The sequence below is a fragment of the Capricornis sumatraensis genome, chromosome 7, assembly GCF_032405125.1.
Source record: "Capricornis sumatraensis isolate serow.1 chromosome 7, serow.2, whole genome shotgun sequence".
NCBI classification, from domain to species: Eukaryota; Metazoa; Chordata; class Mammalia; order Artiodactyla; family Bovidae; genus Capricornis; species Capricornis sumatraensis.
In genome coordinates, this window is record NC_091075.1 from 93,711,361 (window position 1) to 93,737,001 (window position 25,641).

The 25,641-nt window shown below is 39.0% G+C and overlaps 1 protein-coding gene and 1 non-coding gene across 2 annotated transcripts in view; both read right to left on the reverse strand.

The window, feature by feature from the left end:
• Positions 1-25,641, reverse strand: part of CCDC158 (coiled-coil domain containing 158) — a 63,705-nt gene that overhangs the window by 18,485 nt on the left and 19,579 nt on the right. Inside the window, exons 9-16 of the mRNA XM_068975610.1 lie at positions 25,219-25,416; positions 23,193-23,675; positions 21,025-21,214; positions 19,038-19,190; positions 16,900-17,012; positions 13,700-13,858; positions 12,642-12,734; positions 11,537-11,662 (exon numbers count right to left, since the gene is read on the reverse strand). Of these exons, the coding sequence (XP_068831711.1) occupies positions 11,537-11,662; positions 12,642-12,734; positions 13,700-13,858; positions 16,900-17,012; positions 19,038-19,190; positions 21,025-21,214; positions 23,193-23,675; positions 25,219-25,416 (1,515 nt within the window). The remainder of the gene's footprint in view (positions 1-11,536; positions 11,663-12,641; positions 12,735-13,699; positions 13,859-16,899; positions 17,013-19,037; positions 19,191-21,024; positions 21,215-23,192; positions 23,676-25,218; positions 25,417-25,641) is intronic.
• Positions 18,268-18,374, reverse strand: LOC138082508 (U6 spliceosomal RNA). Its single transcript, XR_011145135.1, has one exon. It is a non-coding gene; the product is annotated as a U6 spliceosomal RNA (small nuclear RNA).

A 25,641-nucleotide genomic window follows, 5' to 3' on the forward strand; every position in this document is an offset into this window, starting at 1 on the left:
CTCTTATCACTGTGGAATTATGGCTAGAAATCAACATCAAAAGGTATTTGAAAATAACTCACATATTTTCAAGTGCAATGTGACATTTACCAAGAGAGATCTTTGGTTTAGCTAAGAGAGATCTTTTGATTTAGATCTTTAATAAAGCAACTGATTGAGCCTTTATTACTCTCAATAAAGTTAGAGGACTGAAAAAACACAGAAGGCGATTACAGAGAAGAAAGCATTTAAATGAGAAAGTAATATTAAAGATATTTTAAAAACCCTGTGCATGTGGAAATTAAATGTCCACTTGTAAATGATGGGTATATCTAAGCAGCTGTAACAAGGAAAATTAGAAAATATTTGTAACAGAAAAAAGATGAAAAGAGAATTTACCAGAATTTGTTGCATATAGCTGAAGCTACTCAATGCAACTAAATACGATGTGGAATCTTGCATAAGATATGAAAACAAATAATGGACACTAGCATAAAATTTTGTGAAATTTGAACAAAATCAGTACTTTAGTTAATAACACTGTATCATATGTTAATCTCCTTTTTCTTTTTTTACAACATAGTGAAATCATTAAAAAAATTTTTTTTAACTTTAACAATATGGTATGGACATCTTACCATGCCATTAAATATTTATAACTATATCCAGGTAAAATAATTTCAATAATTTGTTAAGGGATTAACTAATTTTATGAAGCTATAGAATTTTAGAAGTAAGGAACCCTCTAGCAACAAGGCAATCTAGCCCCACCACCACCACTTTACTGATGAGGAAAGAGACATTTAATATTTTCAAACTATGTTGCTGCTGCTGCTGCTGCTAAGTCACTTCAGTCGTGTCCGACTCTGTGTGACCCCATAGACGGCAGCCCACCAGGCTCCCCCGTCCCTGGGATTCTCCAGGCAGAACACTGGAGTGGGTTGCCATTTCCTTCTCCAATGCATGAAAGTGAAAAGTGAAAGTGAAGTTGCTCAGTCGTGTCTGGGGAATAATATTAAAAGATTTTTCAGGTAGCTAGTGTTCCTCAATGAATATTTATAATATAAAAAGAAGCAGAGATGTTCCCCATAGGGACAAAAAGAGAGGAAACCTAATAATAATCAGAGGTTGCCCTGGTGAGCAGGTGGACTTAGTTGGAAGATACTCATGGCTAGAGAGGCATCAAGCATCATAAAGGTATTTTAGCCAGAAGTGTCTGACCCAAGGTAGTACACCTGCCAGACATACAGGGTGTTGAAGGATGCTGCTAAGTCACTTCAGTCGTGTCCGACTCTGTGCAACCCCATAGACGGCAACCCACCAGACTCCCACGTCCCTGGGATTCTCCAGGCAAGAACACTGGAGTAGGTTGCCATTTCCTTCTCCAGTGCATGAAAGTGAAAGTGACGTCGCTCAGTCGTGTCCGACCCTCAGCGACCCCATGGACTGCAGCCCATCAGGCTCCTCGGTCCATGGGATTTTCCAGGCAAGAGTACTGGAATGGGGTGCCATTGCCTTCTCCGTGTTGAAGGGTAAACATTTTTGCTCTTTAGGCTTTGCTTTTCTAGGGTCCATGCCAATCAAGTGTTGATGCTACTGGTATAACTCTCACATGGTCCTTCCCTTCCTATTCCCACTGAGAAACCACATAAAATATCCAGTTGAAGATGCCAAGGGTTCTAACTAACTGAATGTGTGGTAAGTATGATTTTACCAGTTTACTGACGGTCATCTTACCGAGAAATTACCATGATGAGTTCAGAGTTTCATAAATTACGATTCCATTAAATTTTGTTTCATTGATTTAAAATATACAAAGGTGTGAATCATTTTTAATAGCCTTTATTTTTCAGAGAAGTTTTAGGTTCACAGCAAAAGTGAGTAGAAGGTACAGAGATTCCCATATACCGCACATGCTGAACCAGTTTCTTAATCATGAATAAAAGCATTTGTTGCTAAGCAGATCCAGTTTCACCAAACATAGGCTTTGTTCCTGTCCTAGCCCTGGTGGACCTCATATCTGATGAGGAATAGAACTTCAAAAGACTTATCCTGTTGCAATATTCAGTCACTTCAGTTTTAACCTTCAATATAACACCTGGACCTTCATATCTTCTGCCCACTAGGAAGTTTACTTAATAAGCTTTGTTATTAAAAAATTTTAAGCCCATGACACTTATAAATTATCAGTATAATAACCTACAAACAAATTCATAAAGTTTGTTTCATTATAACAAGGGAAATACTTCTTTTAGTCTCGATTTCCTAATCTGTAAAAATGAGACAAATAACTCTTACTTTATAAGGATGGCATAAGGAATGAGAAGTACTTAATGTATGCATAGTAAGTACTCAAAAAAGGCTGGTTTCCACTTCCTTCTTTCCTTAGCATAAAAACACATGAAGTATCTTATACGCTTCATATTTACAGATTTAGAGTAACCAGAAAGGTTAACGTGACAATGTATATAGTGTGTTAGTACCAGGACAGAGTCATGAAGAAGATGTCATCAGGGTTAGCTGTGCAGTCTAGCTACAATGCTCCCCTTGATATATTGACAAACTGATTCTAAAGTGCATATGGGAAGGCAAAAACCTCAGAATAGGAAAGCCAACAGTGAGGGCGAACAAAGTTGGAGAACTGACATTTCCCAGGTTCAAGATTTACTGTAATAAGACAGTGCAGTACTGGTGAAAGAACAGATAAATAGACTGATGGGACAGATTAAAATAAAGATCCCAGGAACAGTCCCATACAGATATAGTCAACTGGTCTTCAACAAAGGAGCAAAGGTATTTCAGTAGAGAAAAGGTAGTATTTTCAACAAATGGTACTGGAACAACTGGCCATTCACACGCAATAAAAAAATGAATCTAGATGCAGACCTTTTATCTTTCACAAAAATTAACACTAAGTGAATCATGGACCTAAATGTAAAATTCCAGACTATAAAACTCTAGAGGATAATACAGGAGAAAATTTAGATGATTTGGGGATACATGATGACTTTTTAGATACAAATCAAAAGCACGATCCATGAAAGAAAAGCATCAGTAAGTTGGACTTTTTAATCTTAAAAACGTTTCCTTGCAAATGATAATTTTAAAAAATGGAAACAAAAATCACAGACTGGCAGAAAATCTTTTCAAAACATGTAAGTGACAAAAGACTGGTAGCTAAAATATATCTCCAGAAAGAACCTGTTAAAACTCAACAGTAAGAAAAAATTATAAACACCCATTAAAAAACAGGCAAAGATTTGGAACAGATATCTCACTACAAAAAATATGTAGAAGGCAAATAAGTATATGAAAATATGATCAACCATATTTCATTAAGGAATTTCAAATTAAAACTATAAGATATCACACTACACTCCTATTAGAATGGCTAAAATCCGAACACTGACAACACCAAATGTTGACAAGGATGGAGAGCAACAGGAACTCTCATTCACTGCTGGTGAGACTGCAAAATGGTACAGCCACTTTGAAAGACAGTTTGCTAGTTTCTTACAAAACTAAACATGCTTATACTATAAAATGCACCAACCATGCTCTGTAGCTTTTACCTAACAGAGTTGAAAACTTACGTCTATGCAAAACCTGCACATAGATGTTTATAGCAGGTTTATTCATAACTTGCCAAAACTTGGAAGCAATCAAGATATCCTTCAATAAGTGACTGGATAAACTGTAGTACACCCATACTATGAAATATTATTCAGTAAAAAAAAGAAATTAACTATTAAAGGATAAAAAGATGAAAAAATCTTGCAAGCATATTGCTAAGTGAAAGAAGCCAATCTGAAAAGACTATAACTAGATGACTCTGGTTGTATGACATTCCGGAAAAGACAAAAATATGAAGACAGTAAAAAGATCACTGGTTGTCAGGGGTTCAGGGGACGGGAGCAACAGATGAAAAGGTGAAGCACAGGGCATTTTTTGAGCAGTTAACTTATTCTGTGTAATACTGCAATGGTGGATATATATCATCATACATATGTCAAAATGCACAAAAAGTACAATATGAGGAGCACGTGATGTTCAGTAGTGTCTGACTCTTTGCTCTCCTCTGGACTGTAGCCTGCCAGGCTCCTCTGTCCATAGGATTTTTCAGGCAAGAACACTGGAGTGGGTAGCCATTTCCTACTCCAGGGGATCTTTCCTGACCCAGCAATCAAACTCACGTCTCCTGTGTCACCTGCATTGCAGGTACGTTCTTTACCCACTGAGCCCTCAGGGAAGCCCCACAATATAAGAAGTGAGCCCAATGAAAATTATAGACTTTAAATTAATAACAATGTATTGATATTGGTTTAACAATTATAACAAACGTACCACATGAATGCAACATGCTGGTCATAGAGGAAGCTGGGGGGAGAGAGGACAGCAAAGAGAATCTATGGGAACTCTCTATTTTCTGCAAGGCTAAAACCACTCTAAAAAAAGTCTATTAATTTTAAAACAAAAAGAAATCGTGAACTTTGGAAGTAAAAGTGACAACATAAAGTCATATCAATTTATATGTTTATCAGTAGGGTGTGATAGAAGAGTGGCCATTATACCATACCCTTCCCATTACCATTTGACCATTCTATACACAAAATTGTTTGTTTTAGCTTTAATATGTAATAATTATTAACTGATTATAAATGAGCTTGAACATTTTTCATGTTTATGGACTATATGCATTTCTTTTGGACTATATACATGTCTTTTCTATATTTTTCTTTTAGACTATATGCTATCTTTTTCTAAGTATGTAAAAACCCTTTATATTTTATATTAACCCTTTGTTTACTAGAAATATTTTTCTAGTTTGTGATTTCATTTTAGTTTATGGTGGCTTCTGACTTGAGTTTCATTTACTCAAAATAGTCAATTATTCCTTTTCATGTCTGTAAATCTTATAATACTTTCACTTGTAATACTTTTCATTAAAAAGTTTATTTTTAATACTTCATTGTTTGATTCATATGGAACAAATTTTGATTTATAACATGAACAAAATACACTTAAAAAATTAGAAAATAGCTAGGAAATGAACGATTTTAAATGATTATTTACATATAACTGGCTGGTTATGTATGGCTGGTTATGACTATGTTGTCTGGCTGGTAAAGAAACAGCTACTTACAAGTTCTTCATGAGGTTACTGGAACCCATCAAAGAATCCTGCTCTCCCTCACTTCAATCCTTTGACCCTTAGGATATACATTAAGGCTATTTCTAGGGAACATACATTTTCAGGTTAAAACTTATACAAGCTTTTTGATTTCAAGGGATGAATATGAGCTTATACTGTTATTGTTAAACTTAAGGTTTATTTTGTGATTTGATTAGCTTCCTATTACATTTCGACTCTGAAATTGTCTTATGTCAGACTTGTTTCCAAAATAAATTGCAAATTATATCTCAAATGCACCTCCATCTTCTCCAAATACTGTTCTCTCTAATGGCCTTGAGTCCATTACAGGCAAACATGAGTTATAACTTAAGATAAGTAATGTCTAGGAGACTGTGTGCTTCTCAACACATTCCATCTCCACTCTCCAAAGATAGAAGATAAATGAAAAAGCTAAAAATAAAAGCTTGATCTCATTCAGTTTGAATCAGACTATTCTATTTTAAGAATGCCTGACCAAATCCATCTCCTATAATACTTATATTCCTGTCAGAAGATTGTAATAAAAATGGAATATGAAATACCATTTAGAATATAAATATATTATTTATATTGTATATTAACAATGGGTGAATAGGAAACCAAAGTTATATAAAGTCTTACTGAAAATCTTGCTCACATCATGGGTACTTCAGTGGCCAAGATCAAGCACAGCTGGCACAAATTACAGTGCATGTGTATGGAATCTGATATATAAATAAAATAAATTATATTATCCTGGAATTATTCATTTTAAATGCTAAAATAATCTTTATCTAAAACTTTAATCTAGAATGCTTCTGTGTCAGGCTACCAATTATGTGTATCTGTATGTATGTACATACACATACATACACATGTGTTCTTGGTTTCTGAGCTTGGACCAATCAGATAATAAAATTTTTCCAATTCTACCATTTTCTCTTCTATTATTAATAACACTAGGGCAATCAACTGGATAATTTTTAATGTTTTTGGACCTCCGAAATGGTATGTAATCCTAAGTCACAAGTACCTAATGAAATACACAATTAGTTCAGGTAGAGTATTTATTTACAGCATCATCTAATTATTTTTTTTATAAACAGCATTCAACTGTGTGGTGTACATAATCAGTACAGCAAGCTAATTAAGACAAATTCTAGACTCAGGCCATCTCGGTTAAGTTTTGGCACAACTATATTTTTGGAGTGTGAACTCTGTATTCATTTAGCTTCTCCAAGCCTTAGTTTCTTTCTCTGAAAAACTGTTATAATAACAGCACTTACCTCGTGTAGGTAGTTGTGAGGAATAAATTATATAATGTACAGAAAGAATATCGTACAGTGCCTGGTGTTCAGTCAATAATGACTATTGTTAGATTCATGGAACAAGAAGACTAAAATGAAATGAAATAAAGGGGCAATGCAGAACAATTCATGCAGCGATATTCTACTTTTGTTCTACTTTTAAACATTAGACTTGGCATTTATTCCATTTATTTTAGTGCCACTAAAATGACACTAAAGAAATTAACAAGGATAAAGAGGAAAAGAGAGATAATATTAGGTGAGTAATGATGATAAAATCTGGGGAGATGAAAAGCAAAATGGGTAATTCACAGCTAATTCAGTGGAACAAAGAAGCTAAAACATTAAGGACCTGCACAGAAGTAGCCAAGAAACAGGGAACTGCTCTGCATCAGTGTATACCATCAAGAAAGATTCAAGTAATGGAGGCCTCGTGCATTTCTGAAGGTCAGGGGAAGGCACAAGGCAGCAAAAACGAGAGCACTGGCTAAAAGCTTATGGCAGAAGCTGTGAGAATACCAGAGGTTCTCCCCATGTGGTTGGGTAATAATTCATTCTTTTCCTCTAAATAAAATTAGAGGCTTAATCACGGGGTGAGGTTGGACCAAAGGAATTTAAACTCTAAGAGGACACCTGGCACGGCAGAAGTAAGGCTGCAAACCGAAAATATAAGCATAATAAATAAGACTATATAGACACACATGTACCCCAGGCTCCCTGTCCCACTCACCTCTTCAGAGCACTGGCAGATTTACGTCAACAAGTCAGTAGTAAGAGATTCTCTCTGTAGTGGGATTGACAGGACCAAGAAAAAAGTAAGATAGTTTTGGGGTCCCTTAGTTAAAAAGTAATACCTAACCATCTACTAGTTGACAAGTCCTGTGAACCTTACCAAGTGCCTTTAATTCATTTTTTAGGGCCTCAATTTTTAAAAAAATTTTTAGGACCTCAATTTTAAATATAAATGGATGGCTAGTGATTAGCAAACAGTGAAGGAAAAAGCTCCAACATCAAAGACAGACATCAAAATGAGCAAGAAAAAAATAAATTTGAAGAAACAGCAATAATTCAGGTAACAGAAGAGATTACTGAAGAGACTGAAATTAATAGCCTTAAATGGAAATGAGAAAGTACCGCTGCATCTACTAAAGAACATGAAACTATATAAAGAGCAGATTTAAAAAACAAAAAAGTCTCCTGGAAATTTAAAAAAAAATGATATTCAGGAAAAAAAATTCAATAGGTATTTGGAAGACGGAATTGAGGAGTCTTCCCAAAAGTTGGGAATAAAATACGAGGAGATAGAAATTGAAAGCCAAAATTAAAGAAGATTTGAGACTAAATCCAGGAGGCCTAATAGGTGACTTAACAGGAATTCCAGAAAGAACTGTAAAAGTGGAGGGAGAAAAGTTATCAAATAAATAATACAAGAAAATTTCTGAGAGGAAAGAACATAAGAGGGCCTATACAGTGAAGGGAAAAAGACTCCCAGCAGAGATCACCCTGAAATGAATACTAGGGGTAATGAAAGGACGCCAAAAGCTTTGAGAAACAAACAGGTCACATACACAGGCCCTGGAATCAAAACAGCACAAGAACAGTAGCATTTTGTGTATCAATGAAATGTAAATGAAGAACAAAGGTATTTTCAGACATGCAAGGTTTTAAAACACTTAATAAAGGAAATGCACCCTTTCACAGGAAACTACTGCATTATACAATCTCTGCCAAATGCTGGTGAGGCTGTGGAACAAGAGAAACTCTCACTCGCTGCTGGTGGGAGTGTAAAATGGTACAACCACCCTGGAAGACAGTTTGGTAGTTCCTTACAAAACTAAACAGATTCTTACCATATGACCCAGCAATCATGCTATCTATATTTGCCCACTGAAGTTTAAAACATATGTACACAAAAAAACTGCACGTGGATGTTGACAGGAGTTCTATTAATAATTACCAAACCTTGGAAGCAACCCCAGTACCTTCCAGTAGATGAACAGAGAAACTGTGGTACAATGAATTACCATCCCATGCTAAAAATAAATGACTATCAAGCCATGAAGAGACATGGAAGAAGCTTAAATGCACACTGCTTAAGTGAAAGAAGCCAATTTGAAAAAACAAGATGTGGTATGATTCCAACTCAGTGGCATTCTGGAAAAGGTAAAACTAGGAGACAATAAAAGATCAGTGGTTGCCGGGGTGGAAGGAGGATAAGGATCAGTAGGCAGAGCATAGAGAATTTTAGGATAGGAAAGTGAAAACGCTGTAAATGATAATAATGGATATATATCAGTAATGACACATTTATAAACACTGGTACAAATCCATAGAATGTACCACACCAAGAATAAACCCCAAGGTAAACCATGAATTTGGGGTGATTATGATGTGTCTATGTAGATTAATCCTTGATAACACATGTATCATTACAGTGAATGATGCTGATAACAGGGAGGCTGTACATGTGTGGGGGCAAGAAGTATATGAGCAATCTCTGTATCCTCCTTTCAATTTTGGTGTGAATCTAAAACTGCTCTAAAAAATAAAGTCTTGAAAAAAAGAAAGCAAAAAGACCAGACAAAAATATGACTAGAAATCAAGAGAAACAATGGTTACAATTCCACAGGGGATTCAAACAATGGAGCTATAACATAGCAATTAAAAAAGTAAAGTTATTTAATAGTACAAGTTTCAGAAGGAAACAAGAGAATGGAGCAGAAAAAAAGAATCAAAAATATAAAAGATACAAATTTCTCCAAATCAATGAAAGATATCAATCCACACATCCAGGGAGATCAGTGACCCACAAGAGATATAAAGAAGAATACAGATAGGCACATCACAGTCAAACTGCTTAAACCAAAATCTTCACAATGGTTAGAGAAAAAAATTACCTTCAGAAAAGCAACAGTAAGACTTAAACCTGACTTGTCAGTAGAAACAATGAAAACCTGTACCCAATATTGTATCAGTACAAAGAATTCATTCATCTGTTAGACAAATATGTACTGAATATCTACCACATGCTACTTTTCTAGGTACTCAGAACACATCAGTGAATAGAACAAAGAATGTATATTATATTTAATGTGTAAAATTATATAATAAACATATTTATAATAACATTTTTAAGGGAAGAAGTTAATTGTATAAAACAGGCTTAACAATCTATTCAGAAAATACACTTCATTATTGCTGTTAGAATTATAACTCAAGTTTTTAATTTAACAGACTCATGACTAGTACTTTTTCAGTGATAGATGAGATTCTTTATAATCAAGTATAGTCTATGTCGGAGAAGGCGATGGCATCCCACTCCAGTACTCTTGCCTGGAAATTCCCATGGACGGAGGAGCCTAGTAGGCTACAGTCCATGGGGTCGCGAAGAGTCGAATACGAATACGACTGAGCGACTTCACTTTCACTTTTCACTTTTATGCATTGGAGAAGGAAATGGCAACCCACTCCAGTGTTCTTGCCTGGAGAATCCCAGGGACGGAGGAGCCTGGTGGGCTGCCGTCTATGGGGTTGCACAGAGTCGGACACGACTGAAGCGACTTAGCAGCAGCATAGTCTATGTATTAAAGAGCCTATCTTACTAAGCTCTTTAGGTAATCTTACTAGGCTTTTGGGTAATGAAAAGTCCATGAAAATTTAGAGCTGATCTTCTAGAAAACCCTAGAGATGATCCATAGTCCAGACTCCTCATTAGAGATGAAAAGGCACAGTATATTTAACTCAATTTCCAAGGTCACACAAAGAAGTTAGAGACACATCCTAAGTCCCAGTGACTCCTGGTCAAATATGCTTTGTTGTTGTTCTTTGTTTGTTGTTAAGTTCATGGAGAGATGGGTTTAATTTAATTTTTATTAATGTAACATGCATATAGTTTTAAAAGTAAAATATTTATGAGACTTAAAAAGCAGCAATTTTCTTCCCTTCCTCTGCCCACCTCCAATTTCCAGTCTCCGGAGAGAACCATGTTTAACTTCTAATATTAATAATACTGGCTTCCCTCGTAGCTCAGTTGGTAAAGAATCTGCCTGCAAAGGAGACCCCGGTTTGAATCCTGAGTTGGGAAGATCCCCTGGAGAAGGAAATGGCAACCCACTCTGATATTCTTGCCTGGAAGAGTCCCATGGACACAGGAGCCTGGCAGGCTACAGTCCACGGGGTCACAAGAGGTGGACACGACTTAGTGACTAAACCACCAACCACCACCACCATTAATAATGTTCTTTTGTTTGACAGAACGTTATTGTGTGACAGCTTATCAGTCATACATACCTTGCGTATGTGAAAGGAGTCCATTTCAACTTGTTCATTCTGCAGTGCATGTTTTATATTCAAGGCACAGGCAGAATAACTGGTAGGCTACCCGTGACCTTGTTGCTCTACACACAATAGGACTATTAACTAATGAAATGGATTTTCATGAGTGATTTATGAAATGTATCTCATTTCTTTAGATATGGAGCTGAATACTGGTTGCAAGGGATTAGTGGTACGATAAATACATATAACTTCGGAGGAGGAAAATCTGAATTTTATACTCTGCACATTTTTTCCTAAGCTTTAATAGTACAAAAGGTTAAACTAAAAGAATTTCAAACTCTCTAATATTTTAACTAAAGAGAGTAACAATTATAATATTAATAGAATCTTTATGATTATAAATAAGTCCACATATAGGTCATGAAGAGACAATATACAGCAAATCATTTTCATCTTAGTAGAGTACTATAATACAAATAATTTGCCTTTGGCATTTGAAGTGATGCTTATTTTAACCATCTCAACATTGGCTTTGCACACTGAATGCTTATGACAGAAAAATATCAGTACAGGTTACTAAATAATTTACTTTAATAATTATTGTTTACATTAATATCACTGAGTATTTCATGTTTTGTTTTTTCCCAGAGAAAATGCCAAACAAGAAAGAAAAACCTTTCTGTTCACCTGGTGGGTATAAATTTAAATTCTAAAAACTGAAAATGTCATAACTATAGGCTTATTTTTTAAATGAAATTCTTCTTAAAATTATTTACCTATTATGCCATTTGCATCACAAACTATAAGACAAGTGACTCACATGAGACAGGAAGCTGGCTGTAGACTGGGAAGATGGGACGTTGGAATGAGAGCGAGCAGCAGACGATGGCTGTAGAAGGCGTGGCTTCACAGCAGAATTTGAGGTGTATCCAGGGCCCTGCAGTTCCTGGAAGACAGTATACATGTGAGCAAAATAACTGTCAACCTACAGCTGGAATTGTGAAATCAAAATGTATTTTTGCAAATAAATTTCAGTCTTACATGTTGAACCCCTACAAAGTTTGAAGCCAAAGTATTAAGCGAGATGCATGTTATTCTTTGGGGACTAATGTTGGGCTTAGCAAGAGGCCTTCACACTTGTGAATGATGTAAGCATTCCAGGTGGGAAGTGGCATCTCCAATCAGAGGCTACTACATTGGTTTTAACTTGGCCAAACACTCCACACCAGTTCTGACATACTACTGAGAAGATTCCTCTCCAGCTATGGGAAGGTATCCAGTACTGTGACTTTGAAGTATGGCTGCACTTTTAAAGTATATACAAAAAACAAATATATTTTGGTGGAAAATGTCCTATTTTTAAAGCACACCTGATTTGTCATGCAAATTACCTCATTTTTGCTATTCTCCAAACAAGTCAAACATGTTTGACCTCCTCCTGTATGCAAACCTCTGGTTCCCCAAGGTAAGTACTTCTGTGTTTCCTTCACGCAATATAAACCTAACATAAAGCATGGTGCTTCAATGTGTTACTATATAGGAAAAGGATAGGTACAATAGGTACAATGTAAAGATTTTGTAATTGTTAATATCAGATAATGTTAAAAGTACACTTGAAAGCATCTAAGATACATGAAGAAAACCTAAAAGTATAACAGTGAAGTGAAGTCGCTCAGTCGTGTCCAACTCTTTGCGACCCCATGGACACCAGGCTCGTCCGTCCATGGGATTTTCTAGGCAAGAGTATTAGAGTGGGTTGCCATTTCCTTCTCCAGAGAACTTCCCGACCCAGGGATCGAACCCAGGTCTCCCACATTGTAGACAGACGCTTTCCGTCTGAGCCACCACTTGATCTTAGCCAAAAGGCCAAGACCAAGGCTTAAGTTTTGCTTCAATTGCTATTTAATGAAAACAAAAGGCCTTACTTTTACATCCAACGTGTGTTGAAGTTTTAGGCGCACAGATTCTTGTTCCTGACGCTGTATTATATCTTGACATTCTGCAAACTGCAAAGATGCCTACAATCAAGCAACCACATGTGGTTTATCTTCCATTCTTTGTGCAATTTTATTTTATTAACGTATATGTGCAGAGTCGCCATCTCTTCAAGGAAACTTCCCCCCATTCCTAGCACAGTGTATTACATTTATCTATTTACTTATCTGTTTTATTCAGAAAACTGAGAGTTATTGGAGGTCATGTCTTTGTAGCCCCAGCATCTATATGGTGTTTAGTAGGTGAAGGATACGCAAAAGAATGAATGAACTAAGGATGAAATGAGCAAACAGCTTTAGCAATGGTAAAAATATCTGCATAAAGATAACCACAACTGAAATTCGTTGCGCCCATATATCATATTCTAAGTCCTAAGTTTGCATAGGTGGGAACATAGACCATGTTCTGTCACCACCGAGGCTCTGATGTCTCAAGAAGCAAGGACTGGTTTGGGTATATAGTATTTTTAGGTTTCCAGAGTTTCCAGGTGACACAAAGAGAGATTCCTCCTCTACAACACATGGCAAGGACAAATGTGGTGTCATCACTGATCTTCGCAGTCATTAAGCTGCATTCTCTACCTGCACTTTCTGAACTCTACAAAGTGCCACACATTAGCATTACTTCATCTTTTTATTGATATTATTAACAGACTGTATTCGACCAAGTATTGAAGTCCTTCTTTGAAGGTAAATTAGACTGGTGGTATTTTAAATTATTCAGGCCACAAAGGATACCAGAAGCATCTCACATCTTGCATTATTGCTCTTATGTTCATGTAAGCAAAAAAAAAAACAAAAAAAACCATAATTTTGTAAAAAGTATGCATCATGATTTGTTCTTAAAGCTCAGCCTTCTCTACAGGATATATAGTTCTTCCTTGTGTGAAGTGACTGGGACACAATCCAATTTGACAGATTTGGTGTCTATCAACATGGAGCTTTCCTGTTTAGTTGTTAACTACTGTATATATTTAGTTAATAGCCACCTTATCGAGAGCAACTTCCATATTAGCAACCTTTTCTTTCAATCGGCGCTCCTGAGATCGCAGGACTTCTAGTTCTCCAGCCATCTTGTTTTTCTCTGTTGCAACAGTACTCAATTCCTGGCTTAATTTCGTCTTCTCTTCTTTTAGAAAATGTTTTTCCTACAATTATACAGGAGCGAATATCAGAAATGATATAGTGATGTAGATGCTGAAGCACATACATATCATTTCTCTTATCCTAGATTTGTTCATTTTACTCATTATTTGCCTATTTGGAACTTAAGGCAGGAGGGGAGAAAAAAAGTGGGAAATAACAAAGACACAGCAAATAAGTCCATGTAATGAGTGTGTGTGCGTTCAGTTGCTTAGTCATGCCTGACTCTTTGTGACCCCATGGACTGTAGCCCACCAGGCTCCTCTGACCGTGGGATTTTCCCAAGCAAGAATACTGGAGTGGGTTGCCATTTCCTTCTCCCAGGATATTCCTGACACAGGGATTGAACCCACGTATCTGGGGTCTCCTACACTGCAGGCAAACTCTTTACTGCTGAGCTACCAGGAAAGACCGGTGAGAGGTATAACAAATGTATATGCATATCTGTCAGTGTTTAGCCTCATTCTAAAAAAGCATTTCAGCACTCTGGGAAGGGGAAAAGCAGCTGCTTGAGTTGCCCTCATTTTCTGCGTATGCTGTTTCCCTTCTCATTGGCATTATGGTCAGTTCTATTGTAACTCTCCTTCTGAAAGTGCAAGTCTGTTCCAAAGACTGACTATTCCCTGACTGACGTTTCAGGGAATATTTGAGCACAACACAGATTTCACCTCTATTAATGCATGGTTTCATCTATGAGAAATACTAGGTCAGTGCAGAAAACCGCACCCAGCTAAGGAGAGTTGCTCAGAAATACAAAACACAAACATACACACTCTTCAAACAATTAGCTCCCTCCGTTTACCTTGTGTTAACGAGCCACATCCTATGTCACAGAAAAACCTACCTTCTACCCCTTCTTAACAACTAGCACACTGCAGTTCTTCAATGCACATGTTCACAAGCAAACTTCAGGTCATTTTTAAGATAAAGGGCCATCCGAATTGGCGTATTTATGTGTCTCTTCAACATTTAACGTGCAAAACTGTGCTACCATTTTCATTGGGCTCCTATTTTTTTTGTCACTGATGAAGTTCGTCAGTGTCATGCTCCTAATCCCGCTACTCCCACAAGTCCCGTGGTGGGTTTTTGTTGCACAATTTTGTATAGCATGATTTTAGGAACACAGTTGTCATATTAGAGTGGAACTGAATATGCTCTGCTTATAATCACTCTGTCTCTACCATGAGTATCTTCTTGCAGTTGAAATACTAGCTCTTGGACAGCTACATGTAAGAAAATGAAACCGGAACACTTTAACAGCACACATAAAAATACACTCAGAATGGGTTAAGGACCTAAATGTAAGACCGGACACTATAAAACATCAGCGGAACACTCTGACATAAATTACAGCAATATCCTTTTCCATCTATCTCCCAGAGTAATGGAAATTAAAACAAATCAAAACTCCAATGGAATTAAATGAATGGGACCTAATTAAACCCAAAAGTTTTTGCACAGCAAAGGAAATCATAAACAAAATGAAAAAACAACCCACGGAACGGAAGAAAATATTTGCAAATGATGCAGTTGACAAAAGATTAGTCTCAAAAATGTACAAACAGCCCATGTGGCTTAATATCATAAAAAGAAACAATCCAATCAAAAAAATGGGCAGAAGACCTAAACAGACTTCTCTCCAGAGAGGACATACAGGTGGCAAGAGGCACATGAAAAGATGTTCAACATCTAATTAACAGAGAAATGCAAATCAAAACTATGACGAGGTAACACCTCACACCAGCAGAATGGCCATCATCAAAAAAACCCACAAACAATAAATGCCTTAGAAGGTGTGGAAAAAAGGGAACCCACCTACATTCTTAGTGGGAGTGTAAACTGGTAATTGCCACTATGGAGAACAATATGGAGGTTCCTTAAAAAACTAAAATTAGACCTATCACACGATTCAGCAATCCCACTCCTGGGCATATAGCCAGAGAAAACCATGGTTTGAAAGGATACATGCACCTTAGTGTTCACTGCAGCACTGATTTACAATAGCCAGGATATGGAAGTAATCTAAATGTCCATCAACAGATGAATGGATAAAGAAGATGTGATATATTTATGCAATGGAATATTACTCAGCCATTAAAAAGAATGAAATAATGCCATTTTGCAGGAACATGGATGGACCTGGAGATAATCATACTAAGTGAAGTTAAGTCAGACAGAGAAAAACAAAGGTAGTATGATATCACTTACATGCGGATTCTAAAAAAAATGATACAAATGAAATTATTTGCAAAACAGAAACAGACTCACAGACATAGAGAACGAATTTATGGTTACTGGTGGGAAGGGTTGGGGGGAGGGATAGATTGGAAATTTGAGATCGAATATACATACTACTTTCTCTTTTCTTTCTTTTTAGATTAATTTCTATTGGAGTAGAGTTGCTTTGCAGTGTTGTGTTAGTCTCTGCTGCACAGCAAAGTGAATCAGCCATATGTATCCACACATCCCCTCTTTTTTAGCTTTCCTTCCCATTTAGGTCACCACACAGCACTGAGTCGAGTTCCCTGTGCTCTACAGGATGTGCTCATTAGTTACCTATTTTTTGCCTAGTATCAAAAGCGTATATATGTCAATCCCAAGCTTCTGATTCTTCCCACCCCACCCCTCCCCCTTGGAATCCATATGTTTGGTCTCACTGATACATTTAAAATAGATAACCAACAAAGACCTACTCTACACATATTGAATGCTGCTCAATATTATGTAATAATCTCAATGGAAAAAGAATTTGAAAAAGAACAGATACATGTAAAAAATAACAAAAGAAGACCAAGGAAGAAAATCATAAAAGAAAATAAAATTCATTCCAGAGTAGTTATTAAAAAAAAAACAACAAACAAGAAACACTAGCTCTCTCCAGGTCCTGCTCAGATGTTCCGGTGGGAACCTTCTCTGCACGCTCTGTTAGGAGTGGCCTCCGGCCCTGTCCCCACTGAACTTTGCATCTCTGTGTGCCTCACTCTGTGCTGCAGCTCACTAACGGGTGAGCACACTGGCCGCCCCCACTCCAAGCACAGGCACTCACCTTGTTCGCATTTGTCATTGCCTCTTCCAAAAATTGTATCTTGCTCTGAAGGGCATCTATCTGACCTCTTTTAGCTGTAATTTGTTTTTGCATCCCCATTGCCACTTTCATAGCTGGAAAAAAAAAAAAAAGAACTAAACTGTGTCTTAGTTTTTAACGTTTCTAAATGTTGAGAGGTGACTATAATTTTATGTTCAAACACCATGAAAATGTGTAAGTTCCTCTAAGGCACCTGGATCATTTCAAGAAAGTTTTCACAAAAGATGTTTTCAGATTTCACAATATTGGGATATAACAATTTTCAGCAATTACTCAGGGGTTTTGAGCTGAGAAACATATAGAAATGCTGATGTTTTGTGATTCCTTGCTAGAATTAACTTCATTGGCCATCGTAATTTGCCATAGCTCAATGGTAATAAATAATACTGACCAAATTCATACTTACACATATAGGAAATATATACACAAAATATATAGTCATACAACGAAAAATGTAACTAGAATTTTCACTAAAATAACTTTCTAGAAACTCATATATAAAATACCACACAAGACATCTACTATTATCGATCTTTTAAAAGATCCCAGTGATAACACAAACCATTCCATTTCCATTGTCATGGGTACTGCCATGTACTCAGAACTCACTATTGTTTCAAAGGTCAAACTGGCCACATAAGCATATTGTGATTATTTTACTGAAACTGGTGACAGGATGAGAATGTTCTAGACAGGAGGCAAGGCACCGAAGACTTAAGACATGGCAGGCCACTGAAAAGATAAGTAAAGCTCACCACTGTTTGGAAATTCAAAGATCCTATGTTGTTTCTTAGAACCAGCTGAGAAAAGAGGTTTGAAAATGCCACTGCTTTTGAGTTAGGTCCAGCTTAGAGGTTAAAAAGAAAAAGAAAATGTGGCATTCTTTAAAAACAAACTATTGGAGGATAAAAGGTCTGACTTCTTGCTAACAAGATATAGTTCCTGCAGCTAAAGTGTCCAGACCAGGGTTAATACAGGCACAGTTCATTGGTTTGTTAATAGAGCAAAAGTCTGCTATCATTTGCTCACCACTCTGAAGAATTCTGGTCTGATTAAATGCATCATGCTTGGCCTTCAAAGGAAATTTTCTTAATAAATTCTTTATTTTAAGGTGATCCTATTTTGAGAGTGAATTCAGGGTTACCTAGTTAATTTAACAACTGTAATGGGACTGGGGGAGTTGTGGAGAGGCCTGGAGCACATGAGGAGGAGACTGTCTAGTGGATGGGGCGGCGGGAACAGACCCCAGGTGGGCCTCTGGAGTGAGCTCTCCACGCCCCACCATTTTATGTTTACCAGCAAAGACAGAGCTGAATCTCTGAGGACTGCACAAAATATGGACACTTCAAGAATTTCTGTGCCATCTTTGGGCAAGGGCCATGGTAATCTTTTCAGTATCATTCCAATTTTGGTATATGTGCTGTTGAAGTGAGCACAAACATAAATCTTTTGACATGAAAGAATATTGAGAAATAGAAAATGTAGTCTTTAATTAAATCTTTATTCTTATAGTCAGCTAACACAGCCATACTAACAATGATAGGAATAATATGATTTAAACAGCAACTAACCTTCCCTCTGAATTAATATGGGCAGCAAGGTGAAAAGGGAACAGGTGTAAAGTGGTGAGAAGGGACCCCTCATCCTAGCAGGTCAACTCCCAGGGCATCCTCCCATCTTCAACTCAGCGGAGGAGTCAGGAATGGACAAATAGCCATAGGCACACAGTTTATGAAGACAGTAAATGTGAAAAATAGGCTGATGAATGAAAATTATTGGTGATCTGTATTTATATCAACACTTCCTCAAAAACAATTACTTGGCATTTATGGACATTGAGGTTTGTTAGAAATTATTGAAATAGCTAAAGAAAAAGAAAGATTCAGATACTTAAGGAATAAATTAAGCAAATGTCAATTTCCCTCAAAACCACTGGGAATTATAACAGCGATGTAACAACCATCAGTGATATCTACTGTTGTATGTCTCTCACACCATGCTTCACTGTGAAGAAGTGGAAAGCAATGAATCCAGTTTGCGTTTTATTAAATCTATACCAAGGGAATAAAAACAAAAGGAAAAGATCTTCTGAAGCATACCATGACCATCAGATCCTTCCATTGACTTTAAAGTATTTCTTGTTTGCTCCAGCTCAGACTGTGCAGATTTTAATTGCATTTTCAGCTTATTAGTAGTAGTTTCCATTTCTTCACTTTTGTTTCGAAAGTTCCTTTTTAAGACTTCATAGTCCTCTGTACAACATGATAAGCAATAATAGTTGGTTAATTTTTTTCTACTTCATTGTTATAAAGCTTATTTTATTTGTAATTAATGATCACAGAATTCTGGAGCTGAAAGAGACCCCACTTAGTTACATCATCATTTGTTACAGAAATGAGATGTACACACACATTTTCAGGGATCTAACTCTTTTTAATCTGCTCGGGTGGGTCGCCCTCTTTTACTCTTATTATTCATTGCTTTTCTTCCAGCCAGTGTGTAATTGGCTCACATCTATTTCCTCTTAAACCTTCTGGGATAATCATACCCACCACAACAGATTTGGCCACCATTTGTAGGCAGATGGATCTCCATGACCCGGTAAGTAACCCGACACTGCCACGTGTTTTACCTGATTTTTTATCTCCAGTAACTATCAAAATACCTGGCATTCATCATTCATACACAAGAACACACACACACATTCAACTATCCATTTATTTACACTTGCCTATTTATATATGATAGATAGATTTACTTATAAAGGGAACCAGCAGAGTCAAGACCTCTCTGCTGAGATCTAACCCCGTCTCTCCGGATACTTTCACGTGGATGCCCTGGTGCCCGCAGACCAATGGTCTCACACTGATTGCCTCACCCTCCTGCCTGTAAGTTAATCCCTCTTGATTTCATTTTCTCAGATGTTGGTATCATTGTTCTCCCAATACTACAAATTTAAAATCAGAAGCACACACACAACCGCTCTGATCATTTACTGGTGACTCAATCTCCAAAACCTTGCCTAAGTCTTCCCTCTCCTCTCATCCTCATTATACTGCCTCAGTTCAGGTTCTCATCGCCTCTCCCTGGGACCACTGCAAGCTTCTCCTTAGCTGGCTGGCCTCTGTTCCTTTAGGCTTGCCTTTCTCTTCTTACCTGCTGACTCTGTCCTTCTAACATGTAAATTTGGTGACAACAATCTCTTACTCAGTATCTCTTGCCGGCTCCACACTGTCTGGCTCTGCCTATCCATTCTGCCTCATTTCTTAGTTCTTGTGCCTTTGCACCTCTACTCCCATAAGTGTTTCTGAGGTTGCACTGTGTTACTTCATGCCTTCCTGCTTTTGCCCATCATGTTCTTTCCACCTGGACTGCCCTTCTACCTCCTTTCCACCTGCCAAATTCCTATTCCTCCATCGAACCCAGGTGTCACCTGCGACAGGAGCCTGATTCCCTCCCTCTCCCGCATCTCTACCCACCACCCAGCCAGTGTGCTTCATCCACCGCACGTGATACATTCTACACAGGTCTGGCTTCCAACTAACGTGGAGCCTCACTGTTGTTCCCAGGGCCTGTCTCAGCATCTGGCATAGTAAATGCTCAGCAATCACTGACATACGCATGTGCGTGTATGTGTGTATGCGTGTGAAGTAGATATCACCTGCACCATACTAACAGTGAACTGAGGGTATTTTCACCTTAAAATTTAAAGCCTTGGAATTGTCCAAGAAATTTGCATAAGTCTATTTACATGTGTGGCTTCATTATTACACCTCTAATCAAGCTATCTGACTCAGAGGACTCGAGGTTTCCACTTCTCTCACTCTCCCCTTGGAAACACAGTGCAGAATTTCATGGACACTGAGGGCTGACTAAAGTTAATGGTTAATGAGTGCACGCTCTGGGAGCACTTCATGGGGAAGTGTCAGGGTTTCGGGTGATGAGACGTGTGTGCAGGGACAGCATAATTATCCATGTCTGTATCACTGGATGAGGGCCCATTCTGTCACAACAGTCCTAGTATCCTCGTGGAACGCCACGGACAGCACTCCTATTTTCGGCAGAGTTTGAACTGGAGTCACGTACCGGTAAGGCTGTTTAACTCGTTCCTACTAGCTTTCACCTCACTTAATAAATGGTCTCTCTCTTGCTTGATGTCTTTCACTGCACGGAGCCTCTCGGAGCCTGCGTTCACCAGCTTCACCTTTTCCAATTCCAGGTCACTCACTCTGGCTTCAAGCTCCCGTACCTTTGCATCTTTTTTATCTTTCAAAATCTAAATGTAGGGATAAATACAAAGGACAGAGCAAGAAATAAAAAAATAAAATATAAAGCAGCAATAAGAAGTGGGAAAACAAAAGGAGTATTTTACCTTTCTTTTAACCATAGATACCAATTCCCAGTATCACTGGCTACAGCCCTTCATTATTCCTATTCTATATATTCATTCATTAAAAAAAGTAAAAACGTACCAGGCACCTAACTATACGAGACTCCATTTTACGCGTTGAGGATGGTTTGCAGGTAAGGCCCTAGGTGAGCACCTACTCAGGTTTTACTCCCACGGCCCCTCCCCAACCCGGCTCCCCCTGCCCTGACCATGTATCGCAGTAAACAATGTCCTTGTCCTCATGGGGCTTTTACATTCTCGTGAGAGGAGACAGACCGCAACAAATATTGAATGACCAGATGACATTGATGACGGGAAAAGAACGGAAAAGGTGAGAGGGTAGAGAATGAACATAGGGAGGGGGCTGCTACTGGAGCTAAGGTGGTGTGTGGAAGAGAGCCTGACCACTGCCCTGATGAAAGCTTCTAGTCAGGGTGGCTGTTGGCGGTACTGAAAACTTGGATTTGGGGAGGGGGTCCCATCAGTCTAACCCACTCTGCCTAAAAACTGTTCTTCAAGTGAAACAATTTACGCTGGACCCTTGCTTTCCTTTCAGAAGACTGTATTCCCCTCCCTGGTAAGGACAGCCTATACGATCAGCTCCCAGTATAAAAACTCTGTCCACTGAGCCTCTGATGAACCCCCCTGGGTTGGCAACATCTGACACATGTTGTCACACTATATTGCTGGCGGGGTTAAGCATCTTGTGCCCGACTGCAGGAGAGGAACCTTATGCCTGGTTTCCTTTGGGTGGATTTTCCCCTTTGCTGATTTTTAGATTCTTTCTTTGTCATAAATCATCATAAGGGAAAAATATTGTTTTTTTAAATCTATATGAGATGATAGATGTTAACTTATTGTTGTAATCATTGCACAATATGTGTAAATTAAGCCATTATGCTGTATCCCTTAAACTCAAACAGTATTGTATGTCAATTATATTCCAACAAAACCAAAAGAAAAAATTAATTATACGTGATTTGTTTCCTACTAGTTACCATGGCAGATAAAAGTAATATAAAGCTTGGGAAACTGAATTTTTAAAAATTCATTCAATAGTTTTAAATTCTGATAAACATTTACTGAGCACCTTCTGGGTACATGGCACAAAGTCAGGGGCAGGGGTACAAAGATGAAGATGTGTGCCCTGCTTGAAGAGGTCTTCAGTCTTACAGGGAAGAGGAGAAATTGCTATTTACACACACACACACGCACACACCACATACCCACCCACCCCCACACACACACGCACGTGCGCATACACAGTGCAATATAGAATGTGACCCAGGCTGTAACAGGTACAAACGCAGTACGGTAAAGCTCAGGTGGAGAGTGGAATGGGGGAAGGGAACTAATATTTTCTAAACGTCTTCCACAGACCAGGAACCAAGCTAAATCCTTGATATACACTTTCTCATTTAAGCCTCAAATAATCCAATAAGATTCGGGGGTGTTTTGTTTTACATTCTGGTTTGCAGACATAGAAGCCAACATTCAGCACACAGTCCAGTGCTTTACAGCTACTGAGCGGCGAGACGGGGCTCAAAGTTAGGTCTGTCTGAAGGGGGACAAAATGCTTTCTCAAACTACGCGATCACGACAGACTGCGTCAAGAAGCTGGATTTTCTGATTTTTCTCTTTTGTATCAGCACTTCTGAACCATTTGGGGGCCACTCCTTGAGGAATTTAAGAAAAGTGTGGGAACTTCCTCACAAAAGCACACATGCACACTGACAAAAACACTTGCAAACAATTTTGGAGTGTCTACAACTATCTTTACAGAACCTACTTCTGGTCAATTAGGTCAGACTTACGGGAGAAAAGAGATATTTCAGAAGCTAAACCACCAAAACACTCTACAGACCTTAACTTCCTGTAGCTCCAGCCTCCTGTCATTGATCTCCTTCTCCAGCTGAGCTTTCTCCACTTGCATAGCGCCGGCCGTGCGCCCGTGCTGGCCCACCAGCTGCGTCATGTTCTCGATCTGCTGTCGCAGGATCTCGATCACTTTGTCCTTCTCTGCCATCTGCAGCCGGAGGGCCTCGCACTCTGTCTGCACGTTTCGGAGGTGATCCCCTTCATTCTTCAGGTGCTGCAGCTCCTGCAACTTCAAGTCCACCCGGGAGCGCAGCTTCGTGATTTCTGAGTTGGTGGCCTCGATGGCTCGCTCCTTTTCTTGGAGGGAAGCTGTCAGGTCCGACACGGTCCTCTCCGAGCTCTCCAGGGTCATCTTCTTGGCTGTCAACTCTTCCACCACTTTGCGGAGCATCTCTTTGGTGGATTCAAGCTGAGCAGTCAAGGAGGACACTTTTTCTAGACTTTCATTCTTTCCCTGAATGGCTGCCATCTGATTGTTAAAGAAGAATTGCACGGATTTAGGCAGACAGGGAGAGGTCTCAAGAGATCTGACAAGTTAGCTCAAGAAGATGAAATCATGAATATGACAGTACCTCAATCGTTCTGCTCTCAGAACTTCATACAGACAGAAGACTAACTTGTGTTAATTAGATCAAGGTGGAGAGGCCTTAATTAAATAACAACGCTCATCCAGAATGGTGTTGTAGGGTGGGGACGAGCTCGGCAAGGGTCCTCTGAGGAAGTTTTCCACACCAATTTATATTAGGACGACACTGGCAACAGTGGAAAGTGGGTAAGAGTGAAGACAGCTATCCTTTGTTTCCCTCCTCCTTAATTCCACCTTTGAGGGAAAAGTGAATGATGGCTTTTATCCAATGTACATTCACATTCTCTGGTCCTTGTTTGACAAAGAGTAAGATTCTAATTGGGCTTCCCTGGTGGCTCACACAGTAAAGAATCTGCCTGCAATGCAGGAGACCCTGGTTTGATTCCTGTGTTGGGAAGATCCCCTGGAAAAGGGATTGGCCACCCACTCTAGTACCCTTCAGCTTCCCTGGTGGCTTAGATGGTAAAGAATCTGCCCACAATGTGGGAGACCTGGGTTCAGTCTCTGGGTCAGGGAGATCCCCTGGAGGAGGGCATGGCAACCCACTCTAGTATTTTTGCCTGGAGAATCCCATGGACAGAGAAGCCTGGTGGGCTATATAGTCCATGGGATCTCAAAGAGTCAGACATGACTGAGCGACTGAGCACAGCACAGCGCAAGATTCTAACCGCCAGGTGCTCCTTGCAGCTTTCCTCCTGCCTGGGTTGGACCAGAGAATAAGAAGATGACTTTGCCTGGGTCTAGCCCAAGGCTGGTCCCTTTGGTTTGCTTTTTCATTTGAGGAAGCTCTTTTGGCAATTATGGCAGGCATTGAAACTATGTCCTTCCTGTCTTGAAGGTACACTGGTGCTCACACAGCACTCCACATGTCACTCCTGGGGTGCTGAACTGGAGTGCACCCAGCCTGCATATCTATCATTCCTAATCAGTTTGGGAGGAAAGGAGGGGAAAGCCTCTCTGGGGAAGGAGAAACAAAAAAATCCACTGGAAACCTTCAACCTTGCTTTTCCTTAGATCTCCCTATGCGCTTAGTTGCTCAGTCGTGCCCGACTCTTTGCAACCCCACGAACTGTAGCCCACCAGGCTCCACTGTCCATGTGGATTCTCCAGGCAAGAATACTGGAGTGGGTTACCATGGGATAGAACCCAGGCCTCCCACATTGCAGGCAGATTCTTTTCTGTTTGAGCCACAGATCTCAGATGAAGCCCAGATCTCCCTATGGTCTGATGTTTTTCTATTATTAGGATTATTAGGTTACCAATTTCCAGGTGAAATGAAAAGGCAACTGGATGAGAGTTTCATTACTCAACAATGGACAAAAGTGAGATGAAGTTTAACAAGAGGCCAGAACCACAGAAATAAACACCCAGGTTACATATCTTGCTCTCAGAGCCCACAGCTCTCCCCGGGGAGGCCCGGCCTCACCTGCCGCTCCATCTGGCCCTGACACTCGCTCTTCATGGCCTTGAGCAAGGCCTCCAGGCGCTGCACCTCCATGTTCCTGTCGTCCAGTTCCCGCCGCAGGTGGTCGATGGTGATGCTGTTGCCCGTGTCCCGGTCCCACAGCCTCTTGTTCTGCTCCTTCTCCAGACTCAGCTCCTTCTCTCGCTTATGTAGGTCGGCCTACAGGAAGGGACGTCAGCCTTCCCCCTTGTGTTACACATTGGTTTTCAAACTCTTTTTCTCCTTACATCATCTTTGGAGTTTCTATGTGATTTGACAAGACTTTGATCTTGGAATTGGATTCTTTTTTAATGATTTTAGATAAAGAACTATGATTTCCTAGAAAACTAACATTTTGTTGACTTATAATTTCTAGCATTGCAAGTAACTCTCAATGGACTAGAG